Source organism: Sitophilus oryzae, unplaced genomic scaffold (assembly GCF_002938485.1).
Source record: "Sitophilus oryzae breed Bouriz unplaced genomic scaffold, Soryzae_2.0 scaffold_1179_pilon_pilon, whole genome shotgun sequence".
NCBI lineage: Eukaryota > Metazoa > Arthropoda > Insecta > Coleoptera > Curculionidae > Sitophilus > Sitophilus oryzae.
The window spans coordinates 225,976-252,449 of NW_022145814.1; the positions used below are offsets into that span (position 1 = coordinate 225,976).

At 31.1% G+C, this 26,474-nt stretch overlaps 1 protein-coding gene and 1 long non-coding RNA gene across 3 annotated transcripts in view; one reads left to right on the forward strand and one right to left on the reverse strand.

Moving 5' to 3' along the window:
- Positions 1-13,867: 13,867 nt before the first annotated feature.
- LOC115890996 lies at positions 13,868-14,634 on the reverse strand. Its single transcript, XR_004051735.1, has 2 exons — positions 14,482-14,634; positions 13,868-14,427 (listed from the first exon to the last, which is right to left on the reverse strand). It is a non-coding gene; the product is annotated as an uncharacterized LOC115890996 (long non-coding RNA).
- Positions 14,635-19,692: 5,058 nt separating this feature from the next.
- Positions 19,693-26,474, forward strand: part of LOC115891058 (transcription elongation regulator 1-like) — a 55,732-nt gene continuing 48,950 nt past the window's right edge. For both annotated transcript variants that reach the window (XM_030911459.1, XM_030911466.1), the window contains exons 1-2: positions 19,693-20,008; positions 20,077-20,228. In XM_030911459.1, the coding sequence (XP_030767319.1) occupies positions 19,872-20,008; positions 20,077-20,228 (289 nt within the window). In that variant the 5' untranslated portion in view covers positions 19,693-19,871. The remainder of the gene's footprint in view (positions 20,009-20,076; positions 20,229-26,474) is intronic.

Sequence of the window (26,474 nt, forward strand, 5' to 3'; positions counted from 1 at the left end):
TAGTAGCTATTTTCAAAATCAACATTAGTTTATGGACTTTATTTAAATTTATAACAGTTTACTTTTTATTTAATTTACCTACAATAGTTTAATAAGTAAGTAGGTAAAATAAAGTTGTAGTTCTTTGTTATATTACGATCACTTGTAGATATATTGGATTTTCTAGAAAAGAACTAATTAAGACAAATTCATTTTCTTCGCTTCCAACGACAGGTTTCTGCCTAATAGGTTTTTCATACATCACACTATCAACTCTGCGAAATAGGAAAAGTAGTTTTTCAAAGAACCCTTATCAAAAAAATCCTATTTAGATATCTTTGAGCATAAAGCCTTCAATTCAATTGTCCTCACAAAATAAAGTCACTGTAAAATCCATTCCTTCCGCCAGCAGATACTGCTTCATGTTTCTTGATAAAATAATAAATAAATAACTGATTAACATTATTGTAGGTACATTAAATAAAAATAACCTGTTATAAATTTAAATAAAGTCCATAAATTAATGTCGATTTTGAAAATAGCTACTAAGTGTCACTAGAAAATTGCCATGGCGACACCAGCCATCTTGATTACAATTTTATTGAAAAATCGCTTTTTATTCAAAATCTGAGCCAGATTGGTATAGGAAACCCTGATATAGTTTGAAAGATCATTTAAATCTGCTTCGACTTATTTAAAAAATAGATAGTGTTGCATTTGAAATAACGAAGTTTTTATGAAAAACAAATATTTAAAATAGACCAGCAATTTTTGGTACCCCTGTATAGATTTAAGGAAGAAAGAATATTTTTCACTAAAGTTTATTTTTCTACCTTTAAACTCATCATAAGAATTAATTTTGAAATGTAATGTACAGGGTGTTAATAATCTCTTCTATTGTAGCATGCATATTTAAATCTCAAGAACCAAAGATTTTAAACATATTGAACCCTTATAATAAATGCCTTTTTTTGGTCACAAGAATCCAAAAATGAAATAAAATACCGGGTGTTTCATAAGAAAAAATATAATTTTAGATATATAATATTTCCAAATAATTTTAAATTTTGCACATTGCCTCCCCGCCTATACCCATAAAATATTTTGTTTCTAAATCTTTCCGTTTTCGTATAATCAACCGAGGCGAATGAGGTGCGCCTCCCTGTACAGGGTGAGTCAACGATAGAGTAAAGTCCATTATCTCATTTGTTTCGAGGTTTACAAAAAAATGTTTATTATAAAAGTTATAGGGAAGGTTAAGATACACATTTTAAAATTGTTATAGAGTATACAGGGTGCTTCAAAAAAGTGTGGCGGATATAACATATGTTTTTTTAAATGCAACACCCTATTTTTTATTGTATTTTTAGAATCTGCGTAAAATTTTATAACTTTTTTATATATAATGTTATATACCTAAAATTAACAGTTTTTCAAATATTTAAATTTGTTTAAACAAATGTTAAATTGCAGTGTGTGTAAAAATTGCCAGTAGTACCATTGTTTCTGAAGTTGGAATACCAAAACTTGGTATGATAGTTCTATAGAGATTAAAAAGAAGATATATGTTAAGATATTTTAGTTAAATGCTACAGGGTGTTCAAAATATATTTATGAATTTCAACTACTTAAAATTAAGAAATTTCAATTTTACACCCTTGGGTACACCCTATATATTATCATTTTTTCTGATAGATTTTACAAAACTCATCAACTTTTATTAAGTATGTCATATACCTATTTTTATTAGTTCGCGATTTATTCCAATTTTTGTCTATTTTTACCCATATTTTTAATACAATTGCGCTATAGCATCATAGTTACCATGACAAAAAGTAATAATTATCACAATTTCATGTCCGTTAAGCAAGTTAAGAACAAAATTTGAATTTTAGTTTAATTTGTTGTAATAAGTATAAATGGTAAAGATAATAGTTACAGATTTTCTTCAAATGAATTAGTCAATGTGACTGATATATACGGACAAGCCTAGAAAACCACATTTTGTGGTTCAGTACTATATATTATATAGTACTTTGCTAACTACTATAAGAATAGATGTATATTATCTAGAAAACATCTTCAGTGTGTAATGGGACGGTTTCGCGGCAGTAGTAAATTGGCTTTACCAAATTTATAAATCAGAATTACTACGAGAAAAAACTTTACTGTATGTTGAAGAAAATTCCTATATCAGTAGTCTTTAGCAATTAGTTAATCTAGTATTACGCTAATCAGTGGCTATTCGCCTCGACGAAAAATCCCAAGTGTCATTTATCATAATATAGAAATACCCAAGAAATTCACTACTGCGATTTAGTTTATTTGAGTAAAGTTAATTAATTTTAACTAATACCAGCAATTGTAACTAATTATGAAGCTACTTGTTAAAGGTAAGTAATAAATAGTTTTGTTTTGTCATGGTAACTATGATTTTATAGGGTAATTGTATTAAAAATATGGGTAAAAATAGAAAAAATGGGAATAAATCGCAAACAATTAAAAATAGGTATATGACATACTTAATAAAAGTTGAAGAGTTTTGTAAAATCTATCAGAAAAAATGATAATATATAGAGTGTCCCATTTAAAAAAATTGAGATTTTTTAATTTTGAATAGTTGAAATTCAGAAATATATTTTGAACACCCTGTATCATTTAACTAAAATATCTTTACATATATCTTTTTTTTCATCTCTATAATACTCTCCTACCAAATTTTGGTACTCCAACATAAGAAACAATGTCACCATTGACAATTTTTTACCACACTGCAATTTAACATTTGTTTAAATAAATTGAAATATTACAAAAACTATTAATTTAGGTATATAACATTATATATAAAAAAGTTATGGAATTTTACGCAGAATCTAAAAATAAAATAAAAAATAGGGTGTTGCATTTAAAAAAACATATGTTATAGCCGCCACACTTTTTTGAAGCACCTTGTATACTCTATAATAATTATAAAATGTGTATCTTAACCATCCCTATAACTTTTATATTAAACATTTTTTTGTAAACCTTGAAACAAATGAGATAATGAACTTTACTCTATCGTTGACTCACCCTGTATATGCAGTATATATTGAAACGTCAACTATGTATCTACCTCATCAAATGTATCTTCTAATTGGATGTCGTTACCTTCATGAACTTACCACTGAAATTTAACGTAACCTTGCTTGCGGTCATTCTGCTGACACTGTTCGGCCTGTGGTTGGGCTATTCTCTTGCAGAGAATAGCAGATAGAGGCTGCTGGCTGGTCTCGAGCATCGAAATGACTATGTTAGTCGTCATTTATTAACCTGAGAGATTCTATACATATATTCTGACATTCCCTCCTCAGCATATACTTGAAGACATAATCCAGGGTCCGGCAATAGTGCGTCGGGCATCTGTAGCTCCTTGAATAAAAAACTTGGGAATTTTGTTTAAGTGTAAACATAAAGTATGTACTAGGATGTATTTCAAGAAAATATTTTAACTCCTACAGGGTGGCTGAAAAAAGTTTGAGTGGTTCGAGATGATTTTTTTTAAATGGGACATCCTGTATATTATTGCATTTTTGGCTTCCTTCCAGATCACTTTACATAATCCTAAGATATGAATAAATATATTTTGATAGTTTAAAAGCTATTAATAAATAAATAAAAAATATATATTTTTCAACCTTCATTAAAAAAAATATTACAAATACATGAGCTATCCTGAAATCAAAACTATATTAGATATATAATTTAGATGGCCTATACTCACTTTACTGTAAATATCGTAATCTTAAATCATACAGGATGTTCAAAATTCTACGCCAAACTTTCTAAAATATAAACTAATATTTCGTCAGTGAAACGTGATAACCTGCTAACTCCATTTTTTACGTTAATAAGTTTTTTTTAAACCATTAGAAAGAGAAAAAAATACTCTATAAGTAGGGAAAGCAAACATATTTTTCCCATTAAAGAAAATTTTTTATTTTAACTCAATAATATCTGCTAATTCCTAGTGATCTGAAATAGCCACCGAAATGCTGCTATCTCCGTAATTTTCGTTACGATCACGCTAAAGCAAACACACAGATTCGTAATAGTATGTTTTTTTAGTACAGTACGTCGATCCAGGGTCGCACTAGGCCAAAGGGGCCCGGGTGGCAATGTAAGGAGGGGCTAGTGTGTTTTTTTTGTGTATTTTTTCGCCTTACGTTTTGGTCAATTTTTCCCTATTATATGCAGGGTGAGTCTTAAATAAGTGCAAATATTTTTAGGGTAGTATATTTCGACCCAAGAAACACGATTATGAGGTTTCTTGGGCGAATTTTTTTTTGAAAATTTGGAATTTAAAAAAAAAAAATTTTTGGATTTTTCTTTAATTTTTAGTTTAAAAACCTACTTTGTTTGTAATATGGTAACATAGGTAGTAGATTAAATTTACAAGAAAGAAAATCCAATGATTCTCAAAATTATAGCAAAAAATTGGAAATTTTAAAAGTGAAATAACTCAGTTGTTTTGGATTTATTTGAAAAAAACGGTAAAGAGAAAATATTATGTTTCTTTTATCGAGGTTTACCAGCCCTGCACATATTTGAACTTATTTAAGACTCACCCTGTATAGAAATCAGGAAACTACCCTAATACAAGGTAAACCAATGCAATGCAAATTCCATAATGCAATGCAAAAGCAAATATTGTTAAGAGAATAATAATTATTCTTAATTCTCATTAATTATTAATGAACTATAAAGGGCCCCCCTAATAGTTATCTATATAATCCGTAAAGGGTAAGGGGAAAAACGAAATTCTCTATATACGAGCAATTCATCGGCGTGCTATAAATAATTTAAATAACATTACCTACATGTATAAGAATTTCCATAATACCTAATCAGTTTTATTTTTATCAACGTATTTTCACGTAAATGATACATAATTTTTATAAAAATTAAAAAAATAAGGAGAAAAGTAATAAATATTTAATAAAATCACGCACTGTCTTCCAAGCTGGGTCTACTCTACCGTTGTATAAAAATTAGGATAAGCATGGAAGGATTCTACCATATCTTCTAAGAATTATAAGTTTAATTTTTAAATTATTTTCATATTCATGTCCAAAGAAAAAAAAATCAAATTCAAAATTCTGCTACTTCAGTTCTTTAAAAATGCAAAAAATTTTAAAATTTTCATTAAAAATTTATTCGTTTTTGGACTTGTATGTTTTGCTTCTAGACCGACAATATTATAAATATATGGTTATGAATATCATATTTTTTAAATTTAATTGATTATTTGTAAATCTGTTTGGGTAATATTAATTTCCACTTTCAAAATTTCGAACAATAAAGGTTGCTATCTCCAGAAGTATATTTTTATTTCTTATTTCTGCAAGACGAATATCTGCTATCTACCTATTGTGTCTGAATAAAATGACGTAACACGAAATATTGAGTTTTATTGTTCCCCAGCAAATAAAATTCTTATCTCTTTATCATATTAACGCATCAAAATACTTCCCACATGTGTACATATTTTTTTGTACCGTTTTTTTGGTCTCCTGTAAAATTAGGAATAATGGAGTTAGCAGTTTATCACGTTTCACCGACGATTTCTTGTTTATATTTTATGTATATTATTTTTTTATTAGATGGAGAATTAAAAAAATGAACATTTTTTTATATTTAAAGTATTTCAAAATTTTTAATGGTTTCGCAGTTACAAGCACTATTATTTCATATGGCTCTCTCAACAGCAAAATACGAGAAAACAATTATTGGGTGGCTTTGATAAAAATTTACTATGGAAAATGCCATATAAAATATAAAACCGCGAATATCTGCAAAACCGTTAAAAATTTTGAAACACTATAAAAACAAAAAATGTTCATTTTTTAATTCTCCATCTATTGAAAAAATAATATATAGGGTGTTCCATTTAAAAAAACGAAGAAAAATTATTTTATATTTTAGAAAGTTTGGCATAAAATTTTGAACATCCTGTATGATTTAAGGTTACCATATTTAAAGCAAAGTAAGTACAGACCATCTAAAGTAAATACTTAATATAGTTTTGATTTCAGGACAGTTCTTGTATCTTTAATAATTTGTTTTAGAAAGGCTGAAAATGTATATTTTTTATTTATTTATTAATATGTATCTCTGAACCTATCGAAATATGTAAAGTGATCTCAAAAGAAGCCAAAAATGCAATAATATACGGGGTGTTCCATTTAAAAAAAAATAATCCCGATCCACTCACACTTTTTTGAGCCACCCTATAGAATTTTAAATATTTTCCTGAAATACATCCTAGAACATACTTTAAATCCGCACTTGAACAAAATATCCAAATTTTTTGTTCTAGGAGTTACAGATGCCCGAAGCACTATTGCCGGACCCTGTATATTAAAAACAATTAGGGCGCAATTCAAATCCCATAAAGATGTGCATGCCAAAAATAAGAAAAATACCTATAGTTTCGCCATACAGGAGGCTGAGAAGTTGTTCTCGAGAACGGTTTCGGGCAACTGGAATTGAAATAATCAATATGTCATCACTGTCTCTGACAAAAAATAAACATGATAGATAGTTATTAGACTGAAATAATAAATTTGAAATATTTTTGTGCCAAAAATTCAACAAAAACTTTTATCATAAATTTTTCTAAAAAAATATGATTAATTTGAATTAGATAAAATATATTGATTATTTTGATTCCAAATATCTTGAAAATGGTTGTCCATAGCAATTTTCACATTGGTCCATAGCGATTTTTTCCATAGCAGCCAACAGCTCTTTTTTTACCAGCAGCATAATACAAATACAGACGAAAAGTTATTATCTATTCTTAAAAACAGTTAAAAACATGTAGGTGGCGTCCTCTGTACGTAAAAGTCATACTAACAGCGACTCAAATTTGTTATGGCAAGAAACACCCAGACATCCATTTTGATCCAAATATCGACGTTAGTACAGAAATTATTTAAAAAAACCGAAATAAAAATGAAACTTCTACACCTTGTATGTCCGAAACCCGAAACGAAGCATTTTACAAAAAAATCGACGAAACGACACAAACTTACATGTAGATATGTGAGAATAAATTAATAATTGATAAAGAGTTCAAGTTGTGAGAATAAATTATACATATAATTTATAATAAGACTTGATGGAATCAAAAATAAATACTACCGATTTTTTCGATCATACTCTATAATACATATCGGTGTTAATCAACATCACTGGTAATGTTAATGAGTCAGATATTCTTCATGTAATTTATAAATATTACTAAAAAATGTTTTTTTAGAATAGTAGTATCAGTACCGTCAAATGGAGTCTCTTTTCTGCTGGTACTGATTCCAGAAGGGTCACTGATACAACCCTGCAAGTTTAAGACCTGTATCTCATCAGGAAGTGGTAGAACCTGAAAGCTTAAATATTATCAACCTTACCAGAAATCTCGATCGAACTGAACTTTTGGAAATTTCTCCCATTTTCAAAATAAATATGACAGGTTGCAACCCCACTTTAATCATGACAACTCAGTTGAGAGAAATTCAAAAGTTATGCCTAGGGAGTTCCCCTAAATTCTTTCTGTAGGTTGGCAGTGTTTGGTTCAATTTGACGGATAGTGATATGTGCGTTTTATTATTCATCGATGTGCGTTTTATTGTGAATTCGAGTTAACATTTTTTTTTTGAGAACAGTTAAAAAATTAATGCTGTATCAGGAAGTAAGCTAATGTCAATAAACTTTTTTGTACTGGTTAATATAGTGGTTCAATTTTATTTGATTTTACCACTCATATTGATGTCCGTTAAGTCAATAAATCGTGTCAAATATATAAATTTCGCTACAGCTCATTGTATAACGCGAAATATCGTGAAAAAATGCCTGAATTAATGTCACCTGCAGTATGTACATTAATTCAGGTTCGCGGGCAGGAGATCGTTCATGGTCGCCACCGTTAAATGTAGTAACCTGTGGCAATTCCTGTCACTTCTGCAGCAGCTGAAATATGGCTGAAATGTCATTTAGAAAATTAAAAATAATACAAAATTATTTAAGAAATAATATGAGCCAAACTCGACTCCGACATTTATCGCTAATAGCAATTGAAAACAAAACCGCATCAAGCCTGGATTTAAACGAAGTCATTGATACTTTTGCGAAAACTAAAGCCAGGAAAAAAATGTAAATATAATTGTTATTTAGTCAGTTGGTAGGCCCGACCTTTATATAATAAACCCTTGAATCTTCTCTATTTCGTTTTATTAGCCAAACCTACACCAAGTATTAATTGTAATTTATGTTGTTACTGTTTAATATTTTTATTTGATAAAAAAGACAAAAAAGAGCTTATTTGACAAAAAAGAGCTTGAGTAGCTTAGCATATACGTAGTATTTGTATATTTCATATTTTTATTTGATAAAACCTAATCAGTTTACATAGCAGTGGGGCCCCATTTTTTAATTTGCCCCAGGGCCCTTGGTTACCTATATAAGCTACGCCACTGATTTTTATCTCTTTGTGCCAACAAAATTCAAAGGCAAATAAAAATAAAAGATCGCATTTTTTTGGACGGTGGACGGTTAGATGCAGTATGTAGTCTTTCTCTGTAGTACAGGAGTCAGGAGTATCGTATATTGCTAAAAAATAGAGCCAGCTAAACAACTCTTGCTTAAGAAAGGCAAGATTGGATTGCATTGACAAGAAAGGAAGGATACGTAACATTTCTATGCCATCCGTAACATTCCATTTTTGCTGTTCCGAAATTTAATATTTCAATTCATTCGATATAAAAAATCAGACATACAAAGAACAAATAAAAACATCAAACCATGTACAAAGTAAAAAAAATGTAAATGAACTTAAGGGGAATAAGAGTTTGTCTCTAGTTTGCCTGATATATAAGGCAGAGACAAATTGAAGAGAAAATACTAAGCACTGGAAACAAAAGAAACAAATAACGACTAAAGTGAAACAGAGGATAACAATGTTGTGATAAAAATGACTTGTTTAATAAAGATCTTACAGCAATGCAATCTGTATCAAAATGTATTTACTGGGTAGAAGAAAACGGTGTTTCTAGGCAAAATATTTTGCCAAACGAGAAGGCTGTTGAGGCAGCAAAATCGATAAGTATGTATGCAGATAAAAATCTATTATTTTTTTTAAAAGCCAATTAATTCAAATCAATCAATTCAATTCGAATTAAATGTTAATTTCCCATTTGTTGATATTTTTATGTACGTATTGAATGTGTATTAAGGTGCGTAGTTACTTAATATGGATGTTGTAGTAAGTAATAACTGAGTTATCTTATAGGTGCATATACAGGGTGGCGCCTCTCATACGCCGCGGAAGCTCCAAGGAGATCGGTAGTTTATATCGAAATGAAATTTGTGTAGCTTAACTGAAAGCATTTTATAAAAATATATAGAATTATACAGGGTGCCCCCCAAAAAAGTTACACATCAAAGTTGTGTTTTTTCTAATGGAACACCCTATATATTAATTGATTTTCGGATTCTAGAAAAAAAATAAAAGTTTGTTTTATTAAAGACGCATATACCTAAAATTTAAGGATTGTGACATATTTCACATTTTGTGAAAATGAAAAGTAAATTTTAAATTTCGACAACAGCTACCTAAATTTTAGTTGACCTTGTATAGCCTGATATTTAATTACATATTGTTATATTAGTTGGTGAATGCACACTGCATTCACCAACTAATAATAGAATCATATCAATTCTCTCTGATGTAGGATAAGATTGCATTTTCGGAAAAAAATTCTGAGAATTCTTTTTGTTTTAACTGACACAACATAATAACTAGTTGTTAAAGTTGGACTAATTAGACAAATGTGTTGAAGTAACGTCAGACATATCACAGCCACCTATATTTTATCAAATAATAAAGATCTACTCAGATCAAATCATGTAAATGAAAATATATAGGAAAATCTATGTTTGAGGGGTGGGCAACCTTAATAGTATTTTGAAGAGACATGAATTCTCCATTGAATATCGGAATAATATACTGGGTGTTCCATTTAAAATAAGAGAGTAACATGCTTTTAAAGGTGACCAATGTTCAAATTTAATTTTGTCTCACCCTGTATAACTTTTTGGATCAAGTTTTAATTTGATTTAAAGTACTATAGCTATTTTAACTACATATTAGGGTATAACGGGTATAATCCAATTTAGGTAGCTTTTATTGTCATTTAAAAATTGTTCTTTATTTCTAAAAAAGTTCTACCTCGAAAAGCAGCTACAATAATTTCTCGCATGTTGTCGACAATAGTTGTTCGAGTTTTTTAAACACTGTCTTTAGCATATCCCCATAAAAAACCTAGACTAGATAAAATCAGGAGCCTTTAAGTATCCTATTAATAGGTGAATGCACACTGCATTCACCAACTAATAGAATCATATCAATTTTCGCTGATGTAGGATAAGTTTGCATTTTCGGTAAATTTTAGAGAATTTTTTTTGTTTTAACTGACACAAAATGATAACTAGTTGTTAAAGTTGGACTAATTAGACAGCTATGTTGCAGTAACGTCAGACATATCACAGCCACCCTAGATTTTATCAAATAATCTAATAATCTAAAATAAGATCTACCCAGATCAAATCATGTAAATGAAAATATCTAGGAAAATCTTTGTTTGAGGGGTAGGCAACCCTAATAGTATTTTGAATTTGAGATATGAATTATTCATTGAATATCGAAATAAATACTGGGTGTTCCGTTTAAAATAAAAGAGTAACATGCTTTTAAGCCAAATTCTGCCAAATGATTAAAAGCAGGTAAATGCCAAATGCTTCTAAAGGTGACCAATGTTCAATATTAATTTTGTCTCACCCTGTATAACTTTTTGGATTAAGTTTTAATTTGATTTAAAGTACAATAGTTAATTTAACTACATATTAGGGTATACCGGGTATAATCCAATTTAGGTAGCTTTTATTGTAATTTATAAAAATTGTTCTTTATTTCTAGAAAATATATGTCAAAAACGTTACATTTTAGTCATATACTTCTCTTATAAAACTATTCTTTATTAGGTGTTTCTTAATATATAAGGTGTTTCCATTACAAAAAACACAACTTTGATATGTAACTTTTTTTGGGGACACCCTGTAGAAAAGTGCTCTGAATTAACCTACATATGCCCTCACAATTTCATTTCGATACAAACTGTTGTTCTCCTTGGAGCCTCTGCGGCGTATGAGAGGCGCCACCCTGTATGTAGGTACATGTAAGTACAAGGTACAATAAGTGCAATTTATAAGATCAAAAAGAAGTTTTAATATGTTTTATAAAGCGTTTTGCGTTTTCGTTTAAATAAAAATGTGTTTAAATTTTGAGTTAAGGTTCGAAACAATAAAAGTATGAAACAATAACATTATAAAAATATTCCTCCAGTAATCCAGATACTTCATTAATTCGGCCGTGTTAATTCCGATATGTGTCCTATAAGTTCTACTGTAAAACTGAAATTTAAAACTTAAACTAGAAGCGTGAAATTTAATATGGAGACTCCAGAAGGGTCACTAATACTACCCTACAAATTTCAGGTCTGTATCTTATCCAGAAGTGGTAGTAAACCCAAATAGAGTAAAAGTAGAATGTAAAACTTAATTTTGGTATGGAGACTCCAAGAGGGTCACTGATACTACCCTATAAATTTCAGGTCTGTATCTCATCCGGAAGTGATAGCACCTGAGAGCCCAAATAGAGTAAAAGTGAAATGTAAAACTTAAGCTAGAAGCCTGAATTTTGGTATGGAGACTCCAAGAGGGTCACTCATACTACCCTAAGTACCCTACATATTCAAATTCAGGCCTGTACCTAATCAGGAAGTGAGAGCCCAAATAGAGTAAAAGTGAAATGTAAAACTTAAGCTAGAAACCTGAATTTTGGTATGGAGACTCCAAAAGGGTCACTGATACTACCCTACAAATTTCAGGCCTGTATCTCATCAGGAAGTGAAAGAACCTGAGAGCCCAAATAGAGTAAAAGTGAAATGTAAAACTGAAGCTAGAAGCCTGAATTTTGGTATGGGGACTCCAAGAGGGTCACTGATACTACCCTACAAATTTCAGGCCTGTATCTTATCCAGAAGTGGTAGTAAGCCCAAATACAGTAAAAGTAAAATGTAAAACTAAAGCTAGAAGCCTGAATTTTCGTATGGAGACTCCAAGAGGGTCACTGATACTACCCTAAGTACCCTACATATTCAAATTCAGGCCTGTACCTAATCAGGAAGTGAGAGCCCAAATAGAGTAAAAGTGAAATGTAAAACTTAAGCTAGAAACCTGAATTTTGTTATAGAGACTCCGAAAGGGTCACTGGTACTCCCTACAAATTTCAGGCCTGTATCTTATCCGGAAGTGGTAGTACCTGAGAACCCAAATAGAGAAGTTAAATGTAAAACTTAAGCTATTAAGTCTGAAATTTTGTATGGAGGCTCCAAGAGGGTCACTGGTACTACCCTACAAATTTTAGGCCTGTATCTTATCCAGAAGTAGTAGTAAGCCCAAACAGAGTAAAAGTAAAATGTAAAACTTAAGCTAAAAGCCTGAATTTTGGTAAGGAGACTCCAAGAGGGTCACTGATACTACCCTATAAATTTCAGGCCTGTATCTCATCCGAAAGTGATAGCACCTGAGAGCCCAAATAGAGCAAAAGTGAAATGTAAAACTTAATCTAGAAGCCTGAATTTTGGTATGGAGACTCCAAGAGGGTCACTGATACTACCCTACAAATTTCAGGCATGTATCTCATCAGGAAGTGATAGAACCTGAGAGCCCAAATAGAGTAAAAGTGAAATGTAAAACTTAAACTAGAAACCTGACTAAGCTGACTTAGGCACTTCTTGCATTGGTCCCTTCAATTGCCGAGTGTTTTTCAAATCTCGCTATATTTTACAATATTTTATCAATAAATCAATGAAAATGGTACACTTAAACAAGAAGTTTTTTGCATGTCTACATATTATGTCTAGAAAAAATTCTATAATGAAAATGAAAAACAGAAATTTGTTTTTATGTAACTGGTTTCAGCTATTATAAAGTCGATAAAAAAATGCATTTCCGCAAAAAAAAAATGTGACTTTCTATTTGGAAAAAAACCAAACTAAACAAGTATTTCTTGCTTAACTAATGATTTTAGCTAAACTCAAGTTGGCCTGATTTCAGCCCATCTAAAGTTGAAAAATTGAAAATTAGGCATTTCTGCAGAATAACTTTTGTGACATACTATTCGAAAAGGCTTCCAAATACTAAATAAACAAACATTTCTTACATAACTGATTTCAGCTAAACAAAAGTTGAGCCCAACTCATATATGTAAATTAAATTATAACAAAGAAATATTACTAAGGGTTTAATAAAATCGTTAGTTTAACAATAGCAATATATATTTCTTTATGTTATAAATACCATATGATCGAAAAAAAAGGCATCCAGTTGGCTTGGAAATGACGATCGATGACATTTCCCATATAATTTTACATATAAAATGACAGAAATCTTCATTTCATAGCCATCGCTGACGCAGTTTTTATTCAATCATACAGTAGAATTTATAACATAAAGAAGAGGTAGTATAATTTGAAAACATAACTGGCAACATTGCAATCTAATTTCTGTGTCTGAATAGGCAATCAGAGAGATATCTGAAAGTCGTTCATGTTTACTGTGTGTTTATTTCATAATTATTACCATATTATATATTTTTTTAAACAAAATATTATTTCTTTGGTACAGAAACAAATTCAAATAACATATACAAGACATATACGCTAATGTTGCAGGCTAGGTTAGGTTTTATGTCTATTAATAAAAGAGGTGAATTTAGAGTTTCACCATAAAGTCCAAATGTTACCATGATATTTATATTACATCTTTTTTAATTATAATGAACTGACAAAATCACACTAGAACTGAATCGGCATTAAACTACACCTGAACAGTCACTTTACTTAAAATACATGTTTACAAAACTGACACGCTACTGGCAGTGCATAAAAAATTCTGGTAGAATATCAGGAGTTTTATCAAACTCTTACAAATTTGATAGTACTTTTATTTATTATAAAATGTAAACATCAGCTTTGTACTCTTGCATGATCTATATTCCCATCTCAGTATTTAAACTGTCCAGAAAGCCGAATAGATAAAAATTTAATTACTAGCTTGGAACTCCCTTGATGAACTGGCTTGATTATGATTTAATTGTGATTCACGAACCTCCTTTAAAAGATCTCTAACCAAAGCAGCTAATACTTCTGGACTAATACCAGCTTCACAAAGTCTCACGCATATTGTTAAAGCTTCGGGACTAAGTTCTGTATTTAAAAGCCGAGATATTTCTTGAATAGAAGCCAAAGTAGCTTGGGCCTCTTTAATATGACTATTACGGGTGGAGTCCATCTAAAAAACAAAATTCAATAAAAGGTCTCTAACAACAACAAAGTAACAAAGTACACTAATGATTTAGAAAACTCATTTATTCCCGAACGAATTTACATATAACAACAGAAATTCTTTGCATAAATTATTTTATTTACTCTTAGAAAGCTGTCATTTTGTTTGTTTATCTATATATGTCAGTTGTCACTTGTCAACTTCAGCACTTGTCACACTGTTGTCAGATTGGTTGTCAGCCAGGGTTCGGAAAATTGCCAGGGTTGCTCCTAGATCATAGAGAAAATCTTTCTCTATGACTATAAAATATTAAAAAAATCATTTTATTCCTTTGACTTTGTCAACCTGTTTTCAGGTATAGCGCCATACAGCTTTCCATGTAGAACTATGTATAGTATAATCACCAACCTTCAGGGATTTGTTCGAATTTTCGGATAGAAGTTAAATTACCACAGATGTACATTTTTAAGTGAATAAGCTGCACAATTTTGATGTTGCCCGATACACAAACAAAAATATTCAAGCAAGGAACCAACAACCCTCAAAATTATCTTAGGTATTTGTCAAGGGGTAAAGGTTGGGTCTCTGGGTTGGGTAAAGGTGTGGATCTATGGTGTGGATCCCGTGGCTGACCTTGAAACGAGTTTTTGCTGCATATAGTCACAGATACTACGCATGCGCACATCGCCGGTGTTACCAGATTGCAGTGATTTTGAAATTATTTTCAGTAGAAAACAAATATGGGCTTTTCAGTGTTTTTTTGTAAATATATACCGTATGATGCAGCTTTATTAAAAATTCGGAAAATTAAAAGGGATATGTGTCCAAGTTTCTTCTTTTTTTTTTAATTTTTAAATGCTGTAGCTCCATATCATGTTCATAATAAGTTTTTCTTAACATTCCATTAAAACTATGGAGCCCTTAAAAAGGCTTTTTAGCCTCCGTAATTAAAACCGTAGAATCATCAGCTTCAGCAACATTAACCAGTTACCTTGTTTAATTCTGCTTATACATATATTGCATTAATTTTTCTGCTACTTTAAGATTTTTCTATTCTTACACCTAATTTATGTGATTTTCTTAGCATATATGATTTGTAAACCATATTTTTCCTAATATGGAAGGATGGAAGGATATGCAAGATTAAGATATTTTATTTTCTAGACAAAGCATAATATACCTTTACAACAGAAACCAGCGTGTGAGGGTTGATAAGACTGTGTCTTCTTGCAAGCCAATAGAATGCGGAGTACCTCAGGGCTCAGTGCTAGGTCCTATTTTGTTTCTGTTGTTTATCAACGATATTGCTAGTCTGGACATCAGTGGTTAAATCTGTCTCTTCGCGGATGATACTTGTTTCACATGGAGCAGCCCGGACACCACGGCACTTCATAGAACCATTTCCAGTGACTTAATCAACATAAAAACATGGTGCGATTCTAATTATCTGTGTCTCAACGTCTCTAAAACTAAAGTCTTATCATATAAAAGTACGTTGCTACCTTTTCAACTTGATAATACCACCATTGACGTCGTTGATTCTGTGAAATTTTTAGGCCTTGTTGTGGACAACTATTTAAAATGGGATTTGCACATCGATGCTTTAGCTAAAAAATTAAGTTCTGCCTGTTTCGCACTTAGATCAGTTACTAATGTGCTTAATTTGTCAACATCTAGGACAGTCTATTATGCCCTTTTTGAGTCGCATCTCCGATACGCACTTCCATTCTGGGGTGCGTGTTGTGCGACTCAATTTGAGCGTATCTTCAAATTACAAAAGAGAGCTGTGCGATATTCACTGAGGCTAACCAGTCGTGCTCACTGCCGGGACTTGTTTAAAAGATATAAAATATTAACTCTTCCTTCCCTATTTATACTCGAATCCGTCTGCCTAGTTCGCAAGCACGTATCGAGTATTTCTCTAGGGCCAGTTCATGGCTATCCAATTAGGAACGCAGAGCATAACATGTATCTGCCAACCCCTCACTCTGAGTTAGTAAAGAGTTCCATATTGTACAATGCAAAAAAATGCACAATCATCTGCCATCTGAGATTAATTCCATTTCATCCTTTCCTGCATTTCGCAGAGCCGATTTTTTTATTAATATCTAGTTCTAAATTTAACACACATTCACTAAATTTAAGAAATGATTTTGTTTTCTATCCATTTAAATTTAGTATTGGCATTATATACAGTTGTTTATTTACATGTATGTTTATATTTTATTTATATTTAATTAAATAAATTTTTGACAATGTACAATTTCTATAATTGTATAAAGTATTGTTTTAGTTTTGTATGTTTGCTGTTAGTTTTATATGTTTTTCTATTGTTAAGTGAAGTTTTGTATGTTTTTTATATTCTTTTTTTTAAGCTTTGTCAACAAAATTGTAAAATTTTTTTATGACAATAAAGCAATGTCTTTCTTTCTTTCTATAGTATTAAGATTAAGACATAACAAATAATATATAAGAAAGATCTTAATATAAATCACAAACTAACTAAGTCTTAAGTTAGTCTAGTATAAACACAGGTATAAAACTAATAAGATCAAAACTCAACCTTCACCATATTGTCAAGATTTGGCATTATAGAAAACAAGAAATTACAGTAATAAATACTGTAATTTATTTTACGACACAAACCATCTCCCTTGTAAAGCGAAAAAGATAAAACATAAAGCTTATTTTAGTCTTAAGTCTTGTCAACACTCTTCGATAAAATATATGTTTAAAATTGCTATTAATCCACTAACTTGATATTTTTAAGAAATTATGATACAAACATAATCAAAGTAAGTGTTTGAAAGTAGGTAAAATGTTACCTCTATGTCCCATTGACATGTATTGTTCTATAAGACTCGTCATGGTAATACTTCAATACATCAATACATACATATACAGAGTTGTTCACCACATACGACACGGAGTATTGTAGCTAAACGATGAGATTTTTACAAATTGTAAGTTTTGGGTTCGATGAAGGACTATTAGAGCTAGAAATAAATAAAAAATATCAAAGTTGTATTTTTTTAAATGGAACACCCTATATATTATTACATTTTTAGTTTCTACGATTAAAATAAAGGTAAATTTGATTAAGGTTTATTATACTTAAACCTTACCGTTTTTGAAATATTTTCAATTTTGTGAAATTGCAGTAAAAATTTTAAAGCTTTATTTCTCCAAAGGTATCAATGTTTTTAATACTAAATATTTAATGAAGTTTATTTATTGATCGGTTATTGTGTTGCAATAATAAAAATAATACTACCTTATACAGAGTGTCTAAAAATTTTTTTTAAATAATTATTAGCTTCAAACGGCAATAACTTGTTTAATTTAAATGGAACACCCTGTATATTTTACGAGAATCAGATGCACAATTTAATTGTCTATCAAATTATATTATACCATTTTTTACCTATTTCTTTAAGTTTCCGTAGAAAATGCATTTTCTTGTAATTTAGAACTTATTATTGACATTTTAGATTATTTTTAAAGATGTACCAAATTTTTAAAGAGCACAGATACTAATATTGTCGATATAATTCGTTTATTTCATTAAAAAATAAAAAAAACTGTTTAAATATTTGTTAAAGAGGATCAATTAATATGATTCCAGTATTCAAACTACATTAACTGACTGTTTGCGTTGATTAATAATAATTGCTCCAAATACTAAAAACTGAATTTTGTATGGGCATTAGACAGTGTGATAAAAGTAACACCTTAAAAATGATATTTCATTTTTTAATAAATGCTTATTTATAACAACAGAGACTTTAATTTGATAACTTATTATTATATTGATTTCTGATTCAAATCCACATTTATTTATAATAATTTATTAACGAACACAATTAAGTATGTAATTAATTAGTATATGGGCGGAAATAATGGTGTTATATTTAATTAATGATATGCTCTTTTATAAAGATTTAAATAGTTTTCTTTTTGCATACAAATGGGCTAGTAATATTATCGTTTTGATAAAAACGATAATATTACTAGTCTGTACATTTTGTACATTAGTTGCTTTAAAAACAATCTAAAATGTCAATATTCCATGGATATATTGAAAAATGAGTCTAAATTATAAGAAACTGCATTTTCTACGAAAAATTGAAGGGATAGGTAAAAAATGGTATAATACAATTTGATAGACAATTTAATTGTGCATCTGATTCTCCTAAAATATACAGGGCATTCCATTTAAATTAAAGAAGTTATTGCCGTTTGAAGCTAATAATTATTTAAAATAAATTTTTAGACACTCTGTATAAGGTAGTATTATTTTTATTATTGCAACACAATAACCGATCAATAAATAAACTTCATTAAATATTTAGTATTAAAAACATTGATACCTTTGGAGAAATAAAGCTTTAAAATTTTTACTGCAATTTCACAAAATTGAAAATATTTCAAAAACGGTAAGGTTTAAGTATAATAAACCTTAATCAAATTTACCTTTATTTTAATCGTAGAAACTAAAAATGTAATAATATATAGGGTGTTCCATTTAAAAAAATACAACTTTGATATTTTTTATTTATTTCTAGCTCTAATAGTCCTTCAACGAACCCCAAACTTACAATTTGTAAAAATCTCATCGTTTAGCTACAATACTCCGTGTCGTATGTGGTGAACAACCCTGTATAATCAAAACTATTATTGTCTGTAAACAGAAAGAGATATAGACTTATAATTCTAATAAGTTTAAAACCATTAAGAAAAAATCTGTAAATGATAATTTTTAATTCTAATGTAAATATATAAATAAATATGTTATTATTATTACAATTTTATATACTCATAATACTTTCATTTCACAATCTTCATTATCCTTCTTACCTTAATTTGGGATATCAAGATAAATCTGAAATTATAAAATTAATTATAGAGAATTTGTATTAATTCTATAAAAAAAAAATTTCAACTGCAAATAATTCGAAAATAAACTGCAACTTGGCAACATCGACGATGTGCGTTTGCGTAGTATCGATGATCAAATGCAGCAAATATGGGCTTCAAGGTCAGCCACCGGATCCAAACCTTCACCTTATCTTAAAAACTACATAAACTACATTGAGGCAAAAGTATAATAAAAATGGTAAAGGTGTGGATTGCTACTACCACTTGGCGACTACAACAGAATTTAATGCGCATGTTTATTATGCTCATTCTTGCTAACTCTATATCTCTGGTACAAACCAAACTATTGACAAGCTGAAAGTTGACACCAGGTTGACTCTGTTGACAGTTGACAGTGTGGCTTTGGACGTTTTTACTTCTGGTTACTTCTGGTAATCCGGTCAGCTTTTAATTTATTAATTGACCAATTCGTAATTATTCAAGATATATTACCTTTTCATATATTGTAAAACTTATTGATAAGGTATTTATATCAAAAGACAGTTTGACACTTTCACATTTTGACATCAGCTATGGCCGAAAACGAATTAATTGATAACGGCGACATGGATGAAAACTTCCAGGACGATGTAGATTTTGACGAAGAAAGTAGAGACGGTATAAAGGATTTTCCTGGTCGTGGACGCGGTGGAGCCAGAGGAGGCTTTGGGTAATTATTGGTTTTATTATTTTATGTTTTTATTAAATATAGAAATACAGTAAAGGTTCTCTTCCTAGATGGGCAGGCCCTCCTCCTGGAGGCCCTAGAGAAGGCCCGCCACCCAGGTTTCGAGGGAGGGGCTTCGGCCCACCGCCAGGTATGTTTCGTGGAGGTCGAGGTGGCCCACCACCTTTATTTAGAGGAGGACCACCACCCCGTGGTCCACCAGGTAATAAAGATTTAAGATTATTTTATTTTGGGGTTATTTATTAGTCAGTTTACTTTTATATTTTTTTAACAAACAACTTATACACACATTTTTAATGTATTGACCAACCTATTGTTGCATATTCAATTATTGTTTTGAACGGATTGAATCTAGATGCATTTAGTACATTCGAATATTCGTCGAGATAGCTGCGTGTCGAGTTTACTCCCGGTATTTGGACTGTTATTGGACATTTTCCGTGCGTATTTTTTCGCGATTTTCGCGTCGAACACATGGTGTTACTTTTTGAACTGATTGGAATAAAGTTTAGTTCTTAATAACAGTGCCTACTTGTGGAAAAGTGCATTTATATTATATTAAATTGCAAATAAATCTAAACAAAAAATCAACCAAATAATAAAAAAACTTGCAATAAAACGGAATTCCAAACAACTCATAAAATTCCGCGTTCGGGTTATTTTTACAACAGAGGACAAAAATATAAACAAGTATGACTGGATCTTGTTCGAAATGTAGTGCCGCTTGTATTTTTAAAGAAACTAAAAGTGATCTTTTTGGCTATCCATGCGATATGTGCAAAGTCATATTGTGCAGAAATTGTGCAGGATTTTCTTCAACTGAGATATGGGCGCTGTCAATGATATCCAGAGTGCTCCCTTATTTCTGTACAGATTGCATAACTGTAGTTCGAGAGTTACCTGCGATAAAAAGCTAAGGTTTGCTGACTTGCAAGCGGAAATAAATGAACTAAAGGAAAAATCAATTCAATCCAAGCAGTCGTTTGCTGACATAGTAAAAATAAAAAATGAGAATCAAAGCAGCTCTTCATGGAAATTTCCAGAAACTGGAGGAAAAACTGGAAAATATCACTAAAGGTGAGATAAATCTTGGAAGGGAAGATAATATCGCACCCACTATAGAGGAAATATAGAGAGAGAAAAGCGTCTAAACAATCTTGTTATATTTGGTATTTCTGAACCTGGGACCGATACTGAAAATCAGAATCAGACGCGGAGGCTTAGTGGTTGAAATACTTAAGCCCATTAAGCTAAATATTTGAAAGAAAACATTAAAATGTATCGTTTGGGGAAAAATTGATGCAATAAAAAAGACCAATAAAGTCCAGTTTGAAGACAAGGAGACGGTTTGGCGATTTTGAAGCTTAAAAAAAGCAAACTTCAGAACAATGATGGAATATATATAAGAGAGACCAAACACCAATGCAAAGAAACCATCTCAAAAACTCCTGCACGAATTGGAACAACATACCAAGGAGGGGAAGAAACAATTATAAAATTAGATATCAGGGTTTGATTTTACACCAAAGCTTGTAAAAAGTTAATCAGAGTACAACTCCAAAAAACTAAATAAACAAATTCTAGAGGCGTCGTTCTGGTATAGCAATGTATGTTCCATAGTAAAAAAGGCCAGAATTCTTTATCTCAATTAAAAAACACGATCCTCTATGCATATTAATAACTGAAACCTGGTTGAATGCTGACATTAGAAACAGTCTGATAGATATCAATGGTTATAATATTTTTTTAGGAAGACCGCAATCAACAAAGAGGCGGTGGAGTGTGTGTGTTTTGTAAAGGAACAAGTGAATGGACAGAAAATATACTCTAGTGTATCAAAAAATATAGAACCATAAGTCCTATTGAATCAGTATGGCTGAACATCAAAATTGCTGGTTTAAGGTTTATTGTGGCATGTATATATAGGCCACCACACTCGAGCAGAAGAATCAGGCAGGAATATGATAAATGTATTAGCTGAGGTGTGTGCAGAGGGGCGTACCAGTCTACATCACTGGAGACTTCAATTATGCTGAAATCAACTGGAACAATAAAACACTATATAGAACTGAGAAACTAAATCAACTGTTTTTGGACAGCTTTAATGAAAGCGAATATTTATCAAATAATAGATTTTTTCCACACGTTTCAGGGGTGATCAGGATGCGCTTCTGGATTTGTTTCTAGTAAATAATAAGAAACTGATTTACAACATAGAAAGTGATTCACCATTGGGCGCAGTGACCATTTGGTTATTACTGGAAAAACGCAACTCGAATATCCAACTAGATCTACCAATAAAATACGAAAACAAAACTTTTGGAAAGCCAACTATGAACAAATAAATGTATTTCTTGCAGAAAACTTGAATTTTGACCCTTCACATTTGGAAGAAAACAGATATGAAAAAATCACCAAAATTATTGTGTGAAGCTATTACAAAATTTGTCCCATTTACAACTAAAACAATAAATTCTAAAAAACCATGGATAAATCAGAATATTTTTAAAAAAATTACTAACAAACGAAAATTATGGGATAAATATATTAAATCGCCAACACCCGAAAACTATACTGCATACAGGACGGAAAACAACACTCTAAAAAACATAATCGCAAGTGCTAGACAAAACTACGAAAAATCTATCGCCTCTTCCAGCTCACCAAAACAATTTTTTAAATATATTAATAGGACTCTGTCTACAAAAGTATCAGTTTCACTCTTAAAACCCCAACAATGGATTACCTATCATGGACGACTGTGACATTGCTGAGGAATTTGCACACCGGTTTGCATCAGTCTTTACGACAACCAATGACTCTTACATTCCAACGCTTTCACAGAGTTCTAGGCTTCCACAAGAGATTACTAACATAAATTTACAGAGCTCAACGTTAGCGAAGCCATAAAATCATTAAAACTGACAGCCGGGTCCAGATAGTGTACCGACTGTTTTTCTTCAGAAATGTTGTCATGCCCTCGCACAACCTTTAGCATGTCTATTTAATGATTTACTAATATCTGGCAAATTTCCAGATACTTGGTCTCTTTCTTTCGTTTCACCGCTTCACAAAAGGGAGACAGACAGTTAGCTGGTAATTACCGACCAATTAGTCTAACTAGCTGCATCTGTAAATGCATGGAAAAGGTAATCATCCGCACACTTACTCCATACCTAATGGAAAAAGATGTCTTACCCAGCACACAGCATGGATTTCTTCCTGAGGTAGATCCACAATAAACGAACATGACATCTTGTCTTAGCGATTGGACAGCAGCCTTTGATAGAAACCAACAAACAGACGTCATCTATCTTGACTTTGAAAAGGCATTTGATAAAAGTACCCCACCAGATGCTTCTTTATAAACTAAACCACTACGGCATAAGAGGGAATTTATTCAAACTTATATCAAACTTCCTAACCCGACGCTACTTCCAAGTCAGAATAAACGGATCTCTTTCAACTAAACACAAAGTGACCAGCGGTGTTCCTCAAGGCTCTGTGTTGGGCCCACTGTTGTTCCTCCTGTATATCAGCGATCTGGCAAGAGGCATAAAACGAGAATATCATATTTTTTGCGGATAATACAAAGTTATATGCAAATCCCGAAACGAGCTACGTCAATCTTCAGCATGATCTAAGGTTGGTGGAATCCTGGGCCAAACAATGGAGAATGAAACTGAATGAGGACAAATGCACTGTTCTTAGCATTGGAATGAATTATGCGCACAAAACCTACACCCTAAATGAATTAAGTCTAAGACATGTAGAACAACAGGAAGATCTAGGGATTACAGTTACTGGAAACCTAAAATGGTATGTGCATATATCAAAGATTACTAAAAAGCAAATTCTCTTCTTTATTTCATTCAAAGAGCATTTCAAGACCGCTCTATTGATCTTATTTTAAAGATATACAAGTCCTACATTAGACCCAAAATAGAATATGGTCAAATAATATGGAGTCCCTATTTTCAGAAGGATATTGATCTCATCGAGAAAATTCAACGCAAGGTGACAAAAATGCCCCATGAAATTAAGGATCTAGAGTATGAAGATCGTCTTGCGATGTTAAATCTCACCACATTAAAACAGAGGCGTTTGCGGGGGGGACTTGATAGAGAGACTTACAAAATTCTAAATTGTTTCTACACTTGCCCATTAAATATATACCATCCTTGCCAAACTCCACAACTTAGAGGCCACAGCAGACGCCTGGAAAAGGAAAGATCGTCCAAACTCCAGCGAAAAAATTTTTGACTAACCGCATGGTGTACCCGTGGAACTCGCTGTCAGAAGAAAGTGTTTCAGTACCAACTCTCAACTCATTTAAAAACAAAATTGATCAAGAAATGAATACCTTGAGTTCTGTACATTTGCATTACGGCCAGTAAACTCGAAAAAATTACGCGCAACATAAAAAGACAGTAGACTCATCGGTATTTTTATACCGCTTTCTATTGTGTAAATAATAATAATAATAATAATAATAATTTTTCAACCATCGACACAGATCGGTGAATAATATCTGTCCATTTCAGCTTTGAGGCTTAGAGGTAAACCTGTACCCTCCATAACTTAGCCACAATAGGCCCCCGCGGCCGCAGTGGAGGGTCCCATGGGACCCACTTTTAGTCAAATACAATACCCTCCATAACTTCAGCTTAATATTTATTTCTAAAATATTTAATCAAAACTTGTAGTTTATCTGAAATTTAAAACAACAATCAAGGTTTTTGTTCCCTTTTGATAATTTTTCTTAAAATTTAACTTTTTATCTAATTTGGTTCCACTAAGGGCTCGAACTCACTGACGACCAGGTCGCAAAGACCTGGCCGGATGTATTGCGTTTTTAGTAGTATTGGGAAAATTTGAATTAAATAATAAGACTAATTCGATAGTAAATTAAAACTAACTAATTTGATTATCTTTTTCGATGTAATCGAGATAAAAATTAGTAGTATTTTATATTATATCTGTGGTAACCAAATTATAAATGAACATAAAACATAACCTCTTGTGGACGAATATTAGTAATTAGTACTATTCATAGACTTAAAATAAAATATAGACTGAGCATCTCATTCATAAATAGCTGGAACATGCGGTCAGACACTGTCTTGTTATTGTTGTGTTATTGTTTTAGGTTATAACGAGTGCGATACGAGCGATAGATAGGTTGTCTCTGTCGTAACGGTCGTTCCCTGACGACTCTGCCGAGAAACACAACACTGTCTTTCGTTTCTCAAGTACGCCTGAACTCTCCGTATCATAGCCGGGTAATTTTTTTATTTTAATGAAGCTATAATTAAATTAAAAATATATCGTATTTAAACTTTTTATATTTTATTAAGACTTAGGACAGGTTTTTAAATAAAAGTTTAGAAAAAACAATTTAGAGTCCAAAAGGATAAAAATAATAAAATACACGTTATAGAAGAAATTTTATAATCGAAATTACGTAATTTTTGAAATTAATAATAAATTATTAGTTTTAGTCAAACATTTACAACCCCTAATATTAATCAAAACAGGATCTATTCCACAGATATAATAGAATCGGCGACAGGGAGAGAAAAAAATATATTGTTGTAATTTTTTTTCTGGTTAAGTGATGTCTTATTATGTAAATTAGAGAAAACATAAATCTGTTCCATTAAAGCAAGGAAGGTGATAGGAAGTGGATAAAATAAAAACTACATTTATTTAACTCGGTACTGTCTTTATTATACCGGGTGCGTCCCAAAAGTGGCCCATCCCCCATAATTTTTTTATATTTTCAAATAAAAAAACAAGATTTGGTATGTTAGTATATGAAATAAATTAGGATTGATTGACGCATTCAATTGTTTTTGGTCACTTCCTGTTTCACCGGAAATGATGATAACTTTTAATTTTTAAACGGCACCCTCGGTATATTTCTACTTTATTCAATAGAAAATGACACTCTGAATAGAATGACATATCATATGTCAACTTTTGACATTTTCGCCAACCAAGTGTGTGGTATCAATATATTCATAAAAAAATGCTTTTTGAGTCACCCTTATACCCAAATATGCTACTGAGTCACCCTTGTTCCATTTGAAAAAATTTACATATGTATGATTAAAAATACGATTTGTACATCTTTTAACCGGCCTATACAAGACACGAAACCTATAGACGATCAAAACTATTTTTCCAAGGCTCCTTGATTAAAAATTAGTGTTTTTAACAACACCATGGCACCCTGGATTGAAATTTAAAATACGATTTGTTTTTAAGCGACAGTGTCAAAAGTTGGCATATGATATGTCATTCTATTCAGAGTGTCATATTTTATCGAATAAAGTAGCAATATACCGAGGGTGCCTTTAAAAATCAAAAGATGTAATCATTTCGGTGAAAAGGGAAGAGGCCAAAAACAATTGAATACGTCAATAAATCCTAATTTATGTCATAT